Here is a 15,538-nt window from a genome sequence, read left to right as displayed (position 1 = left end):
AGCTGTGAGGGTAATCAATCAAAAAAGTTCCAGCAACAAACATCCAAATCAGATTGTTGAATAGACGTTAAAACTTCATCTTTATTGCAATGCCTTTAAAAACATACTGTTAAAATTGTAAATCCAGGGGATTACGCGTTTCGGACAAAAATGTTCTTAGTCATAGCCATGTCTGTGATCAGTACACAGACTTTGCTTTTGTACTGATCACAGACATGGCAATGACTAAGAACATTTTTATCCGAAACGCGTAATCCCCTGGATTTACAATTTTAACAGTATGTTTTTAAAGGCATTGCAATAAAGATGAAGTTTTAACGTCTATTCAACAATCTGATTTGGATGTTTGTTGCTGGAACAGTTTTGTTTGCATGAAAGTAAATACTGAGGGTTCACTGCACAGTGCAAGCCACTCATACGCCTCAAGAATATAAAGGCTAGACTGGACTTTGCTAAAAAACATCTAAAAAAAGCCAGCACAGTTCTGGAAGAAAATTCTTTGGACAGATGAAACCAAGATCAACCTCTACCAGAATGATGGAAAGAGAAAAGTATGGCGAAGGCGTGGTACAGCTCATGATCCAAAGCATACCACATCATCTGTAAAACACGGCGGAGGCAGTGTGATGGCTTGGGCATGCATGGCTGCGAGTGGCACTGGGTCACTAGTGTTTATTGATGATGTGACACAGGACAGAAGCAGCCGAATGAATTCTGAGGTATTCAGAGCCATACTGTGTACTCAGATCCAGCCAAATGCAGCCAAACTGATTGGTCGTTTCATACTACAGATGGACAATGACCCAAAACATAAAGCCAAAGCAACCCAGGAGTTTATTAAAGCAAAGAAGTGGAATATACTTGAATGGCCAAGTCAGTCACCTGATCTCAACCCAATTGTGCATGCATTTCACTTATTAAAGACTAAACTTCAGACAGAAAGGCCCACAAACAAACTGCAACTGAAAACCACTGCAGTCAAGGCAGGGGCGTATCTAGGGGGGGCAGCCGGGGCAGTTGCCCCAGGCGCAGCCAGCAAGGGGGCGCAGTCGGGCCGCCTAATGCAGCGGTCCGCAGTGTCCTCCCTGGCGGCTGCGTTCTGCCGCCCCCCCGCCTGAGAGTCGGCGGTTCTCTGTGTCAGCTGTCAAGCTGACAGCCGGCGCAGAGAAGGAGGCCGCGCCGGCTCCCAGGGAACAATTGTACTGGCGTCTATACAGACGCCAGTGAAATTGCAGCTCTGACCGCCGGGCCAGAGCGACGTCAGCAGCCTGATCAGGTCATGTGATCACGCTGCTGACGTCACTCCCCGGCGCCGAAAGCAAACGCTGGTGGTAAGTGTGCTCCTCTGTGGAGCTGAAGAAACCACCGAAGATGGGAGATGAGGGGGAGTTAATGAGTGGAGATGGGGGGGATTTGTAGAGGGGATGGGGGTTAATGAGTGGGGATTGGGTTAATGTGTGGGGGGATTTGGAGTGGTGATGGGGGTTATTTAATGTGTGGGGGGATTTGGAGTGGTGATGGGGTTAATGAGTGGGGATTGGGTTAATGTGTGCGGGGGTTAATGGATGGGGGTTAATGTGTGGGGGCGTTAATGAGTGGGGATGGGGGTTAATGTGTGTGGGGGTTAATGAATGGGGATTGGGTTAATGTGTGCGGGGGTTAATGAGTGGGTATGGGGGTTAATGTGTGTGGGGGGTTAATGAGTTGGGTTGGGGTTAATGTGTGGGGGTATTTGGAGTGGGGGTGGGGGGATTTGGAGTGGGGATTGGGTTAATGTGTGGGGGGTTAATGAATGGGGATGGGGGTTAATGTGTGGGGATGGGGGTTAATGTGTGTGGGGGTTAATGAGTGGGGATTGGGTTAATGTGTGGGGGGATTTGGAGTGGGGATGGGGGGTTATTTAATGTGTGTGAGGGATTTGGAGTGGGGATGGGGGGTACTTAATGTGTGTGAGGGATTGGGGATGGGGGGATTTAATGTGTGGGAAGATTTGAGGACACAAAATAAAGAGTATGTATGAGGAAACAGTATGGGGGATGGGTGCAGACAGTATGGGGAGCGAACGGGTGAATGTATGTGGACACAGTATGGGGAGTGAGGGTGATGGGATGTGTGCAGACACAGTATGGGGAGTCAGGGGTATGTGTGAGCAGACAGTATAGAGAGTGAGGGGGTAAATATATGAGGAGACAGTATGATGAACAGAGGGGATGTTAGAGGAGACAGTATGAGGAGGGAGGGGAATAGTGTGAGGAGACAGTATACACTGTATTGCAGATATTTGTATTTAGGAGCATTATAATGCACTTCTATCTTTAAGAGCATTGTGTGGAGATTTGCTGCAGAAGACCGGAGAAGATGGAAGTCTGCAGAGACGGCTGTGGATGAGAAAACTCATCATGGGGTCTGGACAAGAAGAAGAAAAGGAGACTGACTAGAGAGACGACGTCATCTATAAGGTACCTGGATGTAAATATTATTTGTGACACTGACTAATTCTCATGTTTTTATTTGTTAGGAGCATTACAGGGGTTCTCCAGGTCGGTGATGAGTCTGCAGTCATTCTATGTGACTGCAGACTTCTGAATTCTCACAGTGCTCACTGAACGCTGTTAGGATTCTCTCGTGCCGGTAATTTACATACATGTGGTCACATGCTGACTAGACTTGTGTGGCCTTACTCAATGAAAATGAACAGAGGGAGGCCGGGCACGTCTAGTCGGAGTGTGGTCAGAAGTATACAAATCACATACTTGTGCTGACATGACGGTACATCAGCAAGGGAGAATCCTAAAAGTGTGCAGTGCATTCGTTGTCAGGATTCAGCTCTGCAGGTTCCAGTAGTCATCACACGGACACTTCACTCATATGCGATTTTCATACTTGACAACGAGCTTCTCTTCCTGCTTCTCTCAGTTTTTTACTGAACATTGAGAGCATTAGGAAGAGCAGCTCGTCGGTACATGGCTAAGTGTGCAAGTCGCATATGTACTTGGGCGGGGGGGGGGCGCCGAACCGAATTCTTGCCCCGGGTGCCAGAAAGCCTAGATACGCCTCTGAGTCAAGGCCTGGCAGAGCATCAAAAAGGAGGAAACACAGTGTCTGGTGATGTCCATGAGTTCAAGACTTCAGGCAGTCATTGCCAACAAAGGGTTTTCAACCAAGTACTAGAAATGAACATTTTATTTACAATTATTTAATCTGTCCAATTACTTTTGGTCCCTTTAAAAACAGGGTGGCACATGTTAAGAAGCTGAAACTGCTAAACCCTTCATCCAGTTTTAATGTGGATACCCTCAAATGAAAGCTGAAAGTCTGAACTTCAACTGCATCTGAATTGTTTTGTTTAAAATTCATTGTGGTAATGTCTAGAACCAAAATTAGAAAAATGTTGTCTCTGTCCAAATATATATGGACCTAACTGTATGTTATGTATATTATGTATTCCTATGAACCCAGTACTGATTGTATTTATATATTTTACTTGTAGTTTCACCGCGCCAATATACTACCACGTTCAATAAAATACAGATTCAACTACAGTCTCCTTATTGGACCCCGGTATAGCGGTTTAGCTGCCTTTTTAAGCTACATGAAGTCTGCTTCAATTAGTGAGAACAGAACAAATACAGTGGGGAGCAATTAACTTGGAGGCAATACACCGGGGAGGCAATAGAGTGGGGGGGCAATACACTGGGGAAACGACAATGGAAGGGGTTGGTGGAGGGTTGGGATGGAAGTAAGGGGTGAAACAGGGATTTTATGGACTTATCATAAACAAGTGGAGGGGAAGGAGGACGTTTTATATGGATTTAAAAATTAATTGGGTGGTGGGAGAGGATGCCGACTCCCTTATTGCCTCATAATGAATTGTGGGATGGGAGAAGATGCTGCCAGGGACTAACCATCATCTCCCACCGCCAATTTATTATAAGGCCCTGACAGTGTCTTCTCTCGTCTCATAATTCATAATGACGCTATCATGGACTTATAATGTTTGTGGACACAGGACAGGGACTAAGACTGTGTGCATACATTCAGGATCCTGATGTGTTGGCAGGAAAAACACTGCATAAAATATGCTGTTTTGCCTTGCTTTTTAAAGCCGTTTTTGTTGCAGGTTTTTCTCCACCCGTTAAAACGACAAAAACTTCAACAATTGACATTATGCAAATTTATCATTTTTAATATTTTTAATTGTGCGTGGCTGATTGTATATAAATATTGGGATACATATCTGTATTCAGGGGCGCAGTGAGGGGAGACATATGTATCTACTAGATTATGGCCCGATGCTATCGCATCGGGAGGATGCGATAGCATCACACCTCTTGCCATGTTAACCCTCAACACACACACTCCTCTCACCTTTCACCATCTCCACTCACTCTTTCACTCCACATACGACCCCTTCTCTCACTCCGTCTCTCATACTCACGCCGTCATCGCCGCTGCTCCACGATCCCCGACATCTTTTTCCACCGGCGCCATCCTGGATCCAGACGTTGTCCACGCCGGCGACATGTTCTTGCGGCGACGCCATCTTGAGTATCGTGAAATCCTGCGATACTCAAGATGGCGTCGCCGGAAGAACATGTCGCCGGCGTGGACGACGTCGGGATCCAAAATGGCGTCGGCGAAATCTCGCGAGTTTTTGCCGACGCCATTTTGGATCCCGACGTCGTCCTCGCCGGCGACATGTTCTTGCGGCGACACCATCTTGAGTATCGCGGGATTTCGCCGTCATCGCCGCTGATCCATGATCCCCGACATCTTCTTCCGCCGGCGCCATCCTGGATCCCGACGTCGTCCTTGCCGGCGACATGTTCTTGCGGCGACGCCATCTTGAGTATCGCGGGATTTCGCCATCATCGCCGCTGATCCACGATCCCCGACATCTTCTTCCGCCGGCGCCATCCTGGATCCCGACGTCGTCCTCGCCGGCGACATGTTCTTGCGGCGACGCCATCTTGAGTATCGCGGGATTTCGCCGTCATCGCCGCTGATCCACGATCCCTGACATCTTCTTCCGCCGGCGCCATTTTGGATCCCAACGTCGTCCTCACTGGCGACATGTTCTTGCGGCGACGCCATCTTGAGTATCGCGGGATTTCGCCGTCATCGCCGCTGATCCACGATCCCCAACATCTTCTTCCGCCGGCGCCATCCTGGATCCAGACGTCCTCCACGCCGGCGACATGTTTTTGCGGTGACGCCATTTTGGATCGGGGAAATCCCGCGATAGTCAAGATGGTGTCGCCGCAGGAACATGTCGCTGGCGTGGATGCCGTCGGGATCCAAAATGGCGTCGGTGAAATCTCGCGAGATTTCGCCGACGCCATTTTGGATCCCGACGTCCAAAATTGACTGTGTACGCCCTTGATCACTGAAGTTCTATCAAAGGTGGACAGAACCTACTATCACAGTTATTGATGATGATGATGAGTAGTGAGCACCTGTCACACAATTATAATGACGGATATCCCTATACACATAATCAATGGCAACAATAGTCCCATAAATGTAAGGTGATATGGAGACAAGGGACAACCCTGCTCCAACACCATATGCATAAGCTCAAAAACTGATATAGAAACCAGGAGACGCAAAAGAGCATGCAGTCACTTTAATATAAAAAATATCAAAATTCTTTATTAAATACCAATAGTACAACACAAATAACAATGAAGTGCTCATGAATAAATGTGGACAATAGATCCCAAGGATCACCCCCTCAACCTCCCCAAGATGGAAAACCCGGCGAGTAACACAATTGGGAATATAGCACATATCCTATCACATATCATAGTACCATGTCAGCATCCAAAGGCTGAATCTCTACAAATCAATGGCCAGATAAGATTCCAGTGCTGCCTGCTATAAGAGCATAGTGAAGGTATACCATAAAGAAGTGCCCACAGAAGTTGTAGGGAGACCCATATGGCGACTTACCAGGGAGGGAAGGGAGAGGAGAGCCCAGCCGTGGAACCCCCGACGCGCGTGTCGCGACGTCCCCCGCCGCTTTGTCAAGGAGGAGATTAGTTTATTTAGGAGAATTTAGAGGTAAGGAATCAGATGGTCCCCACAGCAGGTAACGATGGCATCGGTTCTAGCTGGTCATTTGATGCTGTGTCATAAGATTCATAGCAGAGCATAGAAAAATAAAATGCTGTGTGCAATCTTGGGCTCAAGAAGAGAAAATATGAGACTCAACTGGAAGTAAGAACATCATGTATAGGAAATGCACAAAATGTGATAGACACTCATTTTTGGGTGCAGGAAGAGGAAAATAGGAGTGATTTTTTAAAATAAAACTTTCACACAATATTTCAGTCTCTAAAAAATGATGGCGTACAATATATAAACTTCTGTAAATTAGGAGATGCATGTTGCATACAGAACCTTATTTTTGTACAGTGTTTCTCATTCTTCCCAACTTTTGGAAATTCTCCTCCCAGAGAACTGGTAGTGTGCTTATGAAGTGGGTTTCTGAATAATTTTTAAAACATTAGCTTTCCCCTTTTGCAGACTATACCTTTTTCGGTGCCCTGTTCCGACCCCTGAATTATATATGTTAGCGCTATAGTTAAGGCACAAGCTTTCCCTTCTTGCAGATCTTGCTCTTTTCAGTGCCCTGATCCTGATCCTTGAGTGTGTGACTGGACGGCTGGGCTATGTATTATGATGGGCTAAACATGGAAAACATTCAGGGAGTACTGATTTATTAGAGGCCTATCCAGTGTCCAGGAAGTTTGCGGACTCTGGCAAGTATAGAGTTATTATTCTGCCTTCTGTAAGCCTCCAGCGGTGCAATACAGCTGTCAGTAAACCCTCAATCCTCTGCTGCTCCAGTCTATTCAGCAAATCTGACAGATGAGCTACAGACAGAAATTATCAGCTTATTGTGTCGCTAATCTGAAAACTTTAAGGCTTCAAGATTGATCTTAAAAATACAAAAAAATAATTTTAAACAAAAACTTCATTTAAACAATATGCCACTTTCTTATAATAATTATGCAAGCTCTTACCTGTGCGTCACCTATTACATAATTTTTGTCATCAGAATAGGAAAATCCAACACCAGCAGGAGATTCCAGATACAGAACATTTGCAATCTAAAATATAAAAGAAGAATTACGGAAGAACAAAATGTTAGTAGCAAGGTGACCCAGTGGTTAGCACTACTGCCTTGTTGCACTATGGTCTTGGTTTTTGCAGTTAGCCATGTCAAATTCTATATGAGCTATTCATGCTTTACCCTTATTTAGTATACACTGTCCAAGACACTTAAGGAGTATAGAACTATATACCGTAGCTATCCAAAATCCAGGGGCGTACATAACAAAGGTAAAAATGCTGCAGAGGATCGTCTGGAGAGGTAGGTGAGTGAGAGCACAATGGGGTTGAAGGGAGAAAACACTATACGAGGAAGCTATACAGGGACTTATAAAGAATTGGGGGCAGAAGAGGGACTTATAATGGATTGTGGGATGGGGAGGATGGTATATTGAGAATTATAATGAACTGGGTGGTGGGAGATGATGCTATACAGGAACATATATTGAATAGGGGGAAAGAAGACATTACAAAGATTTATAATGAATTGAGGGTGCAGAGGATGCTATAAATTTGGGACTTATAATTAATTGGATTAGTAGGTGGCACTATAAAATTACTTATAATGAATTGAGGGTGGGAGATAACACTATATGGGGGCTTATAATGAATTAAGGGGTGGAAGCTAATGCTATTCAGAAACTTATAAAGAATTGGGAGAGAGCAGATGACACTATACTGTGACCTATAATCAACTGGGGGAGTTGGCTATAGCGTTACACAGGGACTTAAAATGAATTGAGGATAGGAGAGGACAGTATACTGGGACTTAAAATTAATTGGGGAGGGGGATAGAGGACAAAGGAGAGGCACTCAGAATGACATGAAAGAGAGAGTTACGGTGACTAAATCATATTTATTGGGCAGTGTGAAATTATAGTGAATGGCGGAAATTTTGATGCAATGTTGAGGATCAGAATGGAATATTATGGGTATGTGTGCTGTCTGAGAAAAAATCCGATAACACACAGACACTTCATACGGATGTGTAAATATAGTCATATCATGTATAGCACCTTCCCTTAGTATATAGTGTTCTTACTTAGGTATAACAGTGTCTACTAGTATATAGTGTTCTCACTTATGTATAGCAATGTCCCTTAGTATATAGTGTAATCTCCTGCTATGTAAAACAGCTTCCCATAGTATACAATGTACTTTCTTGTTATGTATAGCGCCATCTCTTATTACATAATTTCCCCTCTTATATTGTGTAGCACTGTCTTGTATTACATAGCATCCTGTCGCTATGTAAAGCAGCATACCTTATTACATAGCATCCCCTTTTATGTATGATGCCATCATTTATTACATAGTGTCCTTTCTTGTTATTTATAGTGCTGTCTCATTATTACATAGTATCATTGCTTGTTATGCATAGCAATGTCCATCCCTTACATAGCATATTCTCTTGTTATTTTTGTTATTCGTAGCGCCCTTTCTTTATTACATGAAGTCCTCTCTTATTAGATATAAAATGAATACTGATGGAGTAGCATCTGTAGATCTGTTGCCATCAAAGGAGAGGGGTTCAGGCACACTTCTTGCAACAAGCTATCAGTGTCCGCCACTGCATAGATCATACATAGGTAATGCATGAGGTTGCTTTCCTGTACAGCACTAGAAAGTGATATATCAAAGTAAACCAGGGGAAGAGTCTTGTGGAGATCATTTGCATATTCCCAGTGCCTTCTGGGATAAGTGAAGAGTCTCCGCGAGCTCAACGAGCACTGGATTTTGGCCGTTGCAGCTGAAAAGAGGAAATCGGAAAACCGAATTTTGGCTCATCTTTCATCGTTTTTAAGAAATCTCAAGATGGAAGAGGCCAGGAGCCATTTGGTGAGCTGCATTTCTTGCTACATGTTCACAGACTTACCAGTGGAAAAGCCAAACTTCACATGCCACAAATGCAAGCTTGTGTCCCTGTTGGAGGAAAAGTTGCAAAATCTCGAAGAGAGGTTAGCTACGTTGAAGATCATTAAGGAAGGTGAAGAGTTCTTGGACAGAGCAGAATTATCTCTTCATGTTACAGAAAGAGAAGAAATTCGAAGTGCACCTGAAGAAACAGAGGAATGGAGACATGTGACCCAGAGAAGCAGGAGGATCGGGAGGCAGTCAGTGCCCATACTGCTCAGAAACCAGTACCAGGCTCTCACGCAGGAAAACGATGAAGAAATACATCAGGATAAGACTTTGCCAACAAACAGCAACCTTGTACGCCTTCGGAGTCCTCCTGGATGGAGAAAGAAAAATGTTGTGAAGAAGAAACGAAGAGTGGTGGTCATGGGGGATTCCCTGTTGAGAGGAACAGAGGCCGCTATCTGCAGACCGGATATAACTTCAAGAGAAATGTGCTGTCTTCCAGGTGCAAAAATTAAAGATGTGTCTGACAGGATATCAGGACTCTTCAGACCTACAGATGACTCTACCCATTCCTGCTACTACATGTGGGGACAAATGACACCGCAAGAAACGACCTGGAAACCATCTGCAGAGACTTTGAAGACTTAGGCAAGAAAGTGAAAGAACTGGGAGCGCAGGTGGTCTTCTCTTCCATCCTCCCAGTGGATGGCCATGGAACAAGGAGGTGGAATAAGATTCTGCAGGTGAACAACTGGCTACGTCGATGGTGCCGTCAGCAACGATTTGGATTTCTGGATCACAGAGTGAATTACTTATACGATGGACTACTTGCTAGAGATGGGGTGCACCTTACGAAGACTGGAAAGCATGTATTTGGAAGTCGCCTTGCTACACTTGTAAGGAGACCTTTAAACTAGAACAACATGGGAAGGGAAGCAAAAGACCAGAAAAAGCCAGACACCTGACAAATACTATTGAGAACTCTGCTATTAGAAGTGGAAAGGAAGAACAAAGACAAAAGTATCTAATTAATAAAAATATTGGAGAAAGAGAAACCAATCACAAACTAAAATGTTTCTATACTAATGCACAAAGCATGGGCAACAAACAAGGAGAATTGGAACTACTAACACAGGAAAAGAAATATGATGTCATTGGAATCACTGAAACTTGGTGGGACAATACACATGATTGGAATACAAGACTAGAAGGATACAACTTATTTGCAAGAAACAGACGTGATAAACGAGGAGGGGGTGTCGCATTGTATGTTAGAAATGCGTATATCTGCACAGAGATTGAAGCTTCAGAGACTGGGAGTTCTGTGGAAACTGTTTGGGTAAGAATACAAGGACAGAACAATGGAAAGGACACCATTGTAGGCATTTACTACAGGCCGCCTGTGCAAGCTGAAGATATGGATGAACTCTTTATGCATCAAATGGCCAAGTTCTCCAAAAAATATGACATAGTTGTCATGGGAGATTTCAACTATCCAGACATTTGTTGGGAATCTCTCTCAGGCAAAACTAACAGGTCAAGGAAATTCTTATCCACTCTTGCTGACAACTTTATTTTCCAAAAGGTAGGGGAGAAAACAAGGGGAACTGCAACCTTGGATCTAATCCTTATAAACAGGGAGGAAATGGTTGAGGAGGTAAAAGTGGCTGGGACCCTAGGAGGTAGCGACCATGCTATTTTAGAATTTTGGATAACTAGAGGCAGAAGGCCTGTGAAGACTCAGACGTCAAGGTTAGATTTCAGAAAGGCAGATTTTAAGGGATTCAGAAAGAGAATTGGAGGGATCCAATGGCTGGATATCCTTAAAGACAAAAATGTCCAGGAAGGATGGGAAATCTTGAAAAATGAAATTCTCAAAGCACAATTGTTAACAATTCCGAAAAGAGGGAAGAATAGGAAGCATTTAAGGAAACCAGGATGGATGAACACAGAACTTAAGCACATGCTAAAAAGGAAGAAAAAAATGTTTATAAAATGGAAAGAGGGAGGCATATCTAAAGAAGAATATAATGCTGTCTGCAGAACCTGCAGGGCACAAATTAGATTATCTAAAGCTGAAAATGAATTGAGGCTTGCAAGAGATGTCAAAAGCAATAATAAAGGATTTTGGGGATATGTCAAAAGTAAAAGAAAAGTCAAAGATGCTATAGGATTTTTACAGGATGAAAATGATGAAATGGTAAGACAGGATGTTGAGAAGGCTGAACTTTTAAATTCCTATTTTGCATCTGTTTTCTCTCAGAAAGGAAATGTAACATCAACTGTTCTTCACTGTCCTATTAAGGGAATAGAAGAATCCAGGATATCTATAAACAGAAAGATAGTGAGGAAACACTTAGCTAACCTAAATGAATTCCAGTCTCCAGGTCCAGATGAATTACAGCCCAGAGTACTGAAGGAGATAGCAGAAGAAATTTTTGAACCCCTTTCCATAATCTTTGAAAATTCTTGGAGAACAGGAGAAGTGCCAGAAGACTGGAGAAGAGCAAATGTTGTTCCTATCTTAAAAAAAAAAGAAGGTGGACCCAGGCAACTATAGGCCGGTGAGTCTGACTTCTATACCAGGAAAAATCTTTGAACAAATTATTAAACAACATGTATGTCAATACCTGGATAAGAATGAAGTGATTAAACAGAGTCAGCATGGGTTTGTAACTAATAAGTCATGTCAGACTAAGGCCTGTTTCACATTAGCGCTTTTTCAGCGCACGCACGGCCGGGGGTAGCTCCGCCCCCGAGCCGGCTCTCTGCCCGGCGTGCCCGCCCCTTGCTTGGAGCGCCGCCTACTAGCGGACAGCGGCGCCTGCGATCGGCCCACCCTATCTTTAGCATAGGGTGCGCAGATCGTGCGCAGGCCGTGCGCTAGTTGCGCTTTGACCTGCGCTGCGCACTTTTGACGGTGCGCCGTGCGCGCCAAAATCAAGCTTTTCGGATTTTGGCGCGCACGGCGCACCGTCAAAAGTGCGCAGCGCAGGTCAAAGCGCAACTAGCGCACGGCCTGCGCACGATCTGCGCACCCTATGCTAAAGATAGGGTGCGCCGATCGCAGGTGCCACTGTCCGCTAGTAGGCGGCGCTCCAAGCAAGGGGCGGGCACGCCGGGCAGAGAGCCGGCTCGGGGGCGGAGCTACCCCCGGCCGTGCGTGCGCTGAAAAAGCGCTAATGTGAAACCGGCCTAACTTAATTTCCTTCTATGACGGTATCACTGATTGGGTGGATCAAGGAAATGCTGTAGATATAGTATATCTTGACTTCAGCAAAGCATTTGACAAAGTCTCTCATACAATCCTTATTGAAAAAATGACTAAGTATGGAATGGACAAGGCAACTGTTAGGTGGATTCATAACTGGCTTAGTGATCGGACCCAAAGAGTGGTCGTAAATGGCTGCACATCCAGTTGGAAGAATGTCTCAAGTGGGGTACTACAGGGCTCTGTCCTGGGCCCTGTATTGTTCAACATCTTTATCAACGATTTAGATGAAGGAATTGAGGGTAAACTGATTAAATTTGCTGATGACACAAAGCTAGGAGGGATAGCTAATACTAGAGAAGAGAGAGAGAGGATTCAAAAAGATTTAAATAAACTGGAGAAGTGGGCAGCAACTAACAGAATGGTTTTTAACAGGGAAAAATGCAAAGTACTACATCTGGGCAATAAAAATGAAAAAAGCATATACAGAATGGGAGGAATAGGGCTTAGTGACAGCACATGTGAAAAAGACTTGGGTATACTAATAGATCACAGACTGAATATGAGTCAACAATGTGATGCAGCAGCAAAAAAGGCAAATGCAATTCTAGGATGTATTAACAGAAGAATACAGTCTAGATCACGTGAAGTCATTATTTCCCTCTACTCCTCTTTGGTCAGACCTCATCTGGAATATTGTGTCCAGTTTTGGGCACCACATTTTAAAAAAGACATCAACAAACTGGAGCAAGTTCAGAAAAGAGTGACCAGAATGGTGACCGGTCTACAAACCCTGTCTTATGAGGAAAGGTTGCAGGATTTGGGATTGTTTAGTTTGCAAAAGAGAAGACTGAGAGGAGACTTAATAGCTGTCTACAAATATCTAAAGGGCTGTCACATTGTAGAAGGATCAACTTTATTCTCATTTGCACAAGGAAAGACTAGAAGCAATGGGATGAAACTGAATGCGAGGAGACACAGATTAGATATTAGAAAAAACTTTTTGACTGTTAGAGTGATCAATGAGTGGAACAAGCTGCCACGAGAAGTGGTGAGTTCTCCTTCAATGGAAGTCTTCAAACAGAGGCTGGACAGGCATCTGACTGGGATGATTTAGCGAATCCTGCTTTGAGCAGGGGGTTGGACCAGATGGCCCAGGAGGTCCCTTCCAACTCTACGATTCTATGATTCTATGATACCAGCCTGCCAAATACCAAAACTCCACCACTTGTTTGTCAACTGTCAATTATGAGTGCATAGTATAGATCTCAGGAGAATATATATATACAGTATATAAAATACAATACTCTTTCAAACAAAACCTCTATTTGCAAAGAAAATGTAAATTGCTCGTATGGTACCGTAACCTCTAAACTACTGCTTGCTAATGCAGCCAACTGCAAAGCTATATGATAAAGAAGCAGCTGTGGACAGTTTAGATATTTTAGTAGCCCACTTAGAAATTATGATTTATACTAAATAAATGAAGATAAAATAACATTACACATGCTAGTGCAGAATCTCAATGTCTAATGTCTAACTGAATTACATAAAAATTATGAAATTGTCACCTTATTCCAAGAATATTTGTTGTTCTTCAGGGTGCTGCCATCTGGATTAATCTATCATAAAGGCAAAGAGAAAATGCCAAATCATTAATCTCAGAAAGAAAAATTACCAATCCACTATCTACAATGATCTCCTAGACACACCAGGAAAGGACCATGCTCAGTTAATAAACCAGTGATGCTGCTGCAACCTGGACCTCCATTCAGCCACAAGACCAAAGGACAAGAGCGCGAATCAGTCTGACACTCCACAAACCTGTAGAGAAAACAAAGGTGATCACATACGGAGAACAGGTCTGGATGGGTATTAGTCACCAATAACTCACCAATAATGGAAGTGTTTTCCATCTGATGCATTCAAGTAGCCAGAAAATTGTCGAAATGAGGCTTGGTTAGTTAGACCAGGGAGATCGTTGATTTGATCGGCCTCAGGAGCTGCATATGTTGGAGGTACCGCCAGAAACAGTGCACAAAGCAATAGTGGTAAAATCTATAGCACACAGTAAAAAGAGGAGAAAAATGGCTGAAAGGCAATTAAATTACGACCAATCTACATCTTCATACAGACTCAAACATTACTTGGAAAGTCAACTTTACAAAGCAACTTTTAGCCAGTAAGCCAGAGATACACATAGCTATAGTATATATTTGTTGGCAGATCTCATCAATTTTGGTTGGACCAGCAGACAATCCCATATCTATAGGCACTCTTGAGTGGTCCATACACAAGAAAAAAAGTCAGTTGACAATCTCATGTGTACGAAGGTCTGCCAGCATTGAATATAGTTTTAGAGCTCCAAGTGGTAGGAGACGAAGAGCAGATTGATATAAAGTGTTGTACTAAATCATTTTACACAAGTCTGTTAATCTGCTCAGCTCTCCCTGTTCCATATCTTCTGGCCCACAGATAAGACTGCATATAAAATATAACAGCAGGTGACAGGCGGAATGGTGATTAAGGCATGTTGGATCCATTGGTTCCCTTCTCCCCACTGACATGTTGGAGTCAACAGCTGCCATAGGTATCTGGCAAAATGTCTATAATCCTCACCATGTTGTGGTCTTGGTCTCAGCACACTATGACTTGGACACTTAAGAAATAAGTATTTATAGGCAACCACACTTGACAACCGACGTTTATCAGTGTTGTGCAGAGAAACCACTAAGCACTTTAATATCTATAACTGGAATCATTCTAAACTTATCAACATATCAGAAAATTGGCTACAGTCCCTATAAAGCAAAGTAAGTCTACAGAATAAGCGTTGCAGATTTCTTACATACAATATGATTATATCAGGTCATATGATCGGAATCCATGTTATCTCAGCAGAGACACGTTGAACCAACGGATAAACTATGATAACCCTCATATATAGATTGTGAGCCTTTGCGGGCAGGGGCTTCTCTCCTCCTGTACCAGTCGTGACTCGTGTTGTTTAAGATTATTGTACTTTTTTTATGTATGCTCCATTCCACATATAAAGCACCAAGTAATAAATGGGGCTAAAATTATATATATATATATATATATATATATAAAAAGCTGAGTGTATGTATGTGTGTGTATGTATCAAACCACGCCCACTCCACAGAGCCCCACCCACTCCCCATAGCTGCAGGGAAAGAGCCCCTGGCCAGGGACACCCAACAACAGTTGTAACACACAGGTTGGTCTCATATACATTGCACACACAGCTCTGCTGCAGGGACCCTCTGATCCTATGTAATCCCATGGCTACTATACTTCCTCCAGTGATGTGATATAAGACCCTTCTCT

General features: G+C 43.6%; 1 protein-coding gene across 1 annotated transcript in view; it reads right to left on the bottom strand.

The window, feature by feature from the left end:
• The window catches only part of LOC141069626 (lysosomal protective protein-like), a 91,113-nt gene extending 76,243 nt beyond the window's left edge, over positions 1 to 14,870 (bottom strand). The window contains exons 1-5 of the mRNA XM_073559348.1: positions 14,810 to 14,870; positions 14,085 to 14,248; positions 13,903 to 14,014; positions 13,762 to 13,812; positions 7,029 to 7,115 (exon numbers count right to left, since the gene is read on the bottom strand). Coding sequence (XP_073415449.1) covers positions 7,029 to 7,115; positions 13,762 to 13,812; positions 13,903 to 14,014; positions 14,085 to 14,248; positions 14,810 to 14,812 — 417 coding nt within the window. The 5' untranslated portion in view covers positions 14,813 to 14,870. The remainder of the gene's footprint in view (positions 1 to 7,028; positions 7,116 to 13,761; positions 13,813 to 13,902; positions 14,015 to 14,084; positions 14,249 to 14,809) is intronic.
• Positions 14,871 to 15,538: the final 668 nt, after the last annotated feature.

Source organism: Dendrobates tinctorius, unplaced genomic scaffold, assembly GCF_039654945.1.
Source record: "Dendrobates tinctorius isolate UK_male_01 unplaced genomic scaffold, ASM3965494v1 ptg000270l, whole genome shotgun sequence".
Lineage (NCBI taxonomy): Eukaryota > Metazoa > Chordata > Amphibia > Anura > Dendrobatidae > Dendrobates > Dendrobates tinctorius.
Note: the sequence above shows the minus strand (reverse complement) of the source record. Positions and strands in the feature narration are given on the sequence as shown.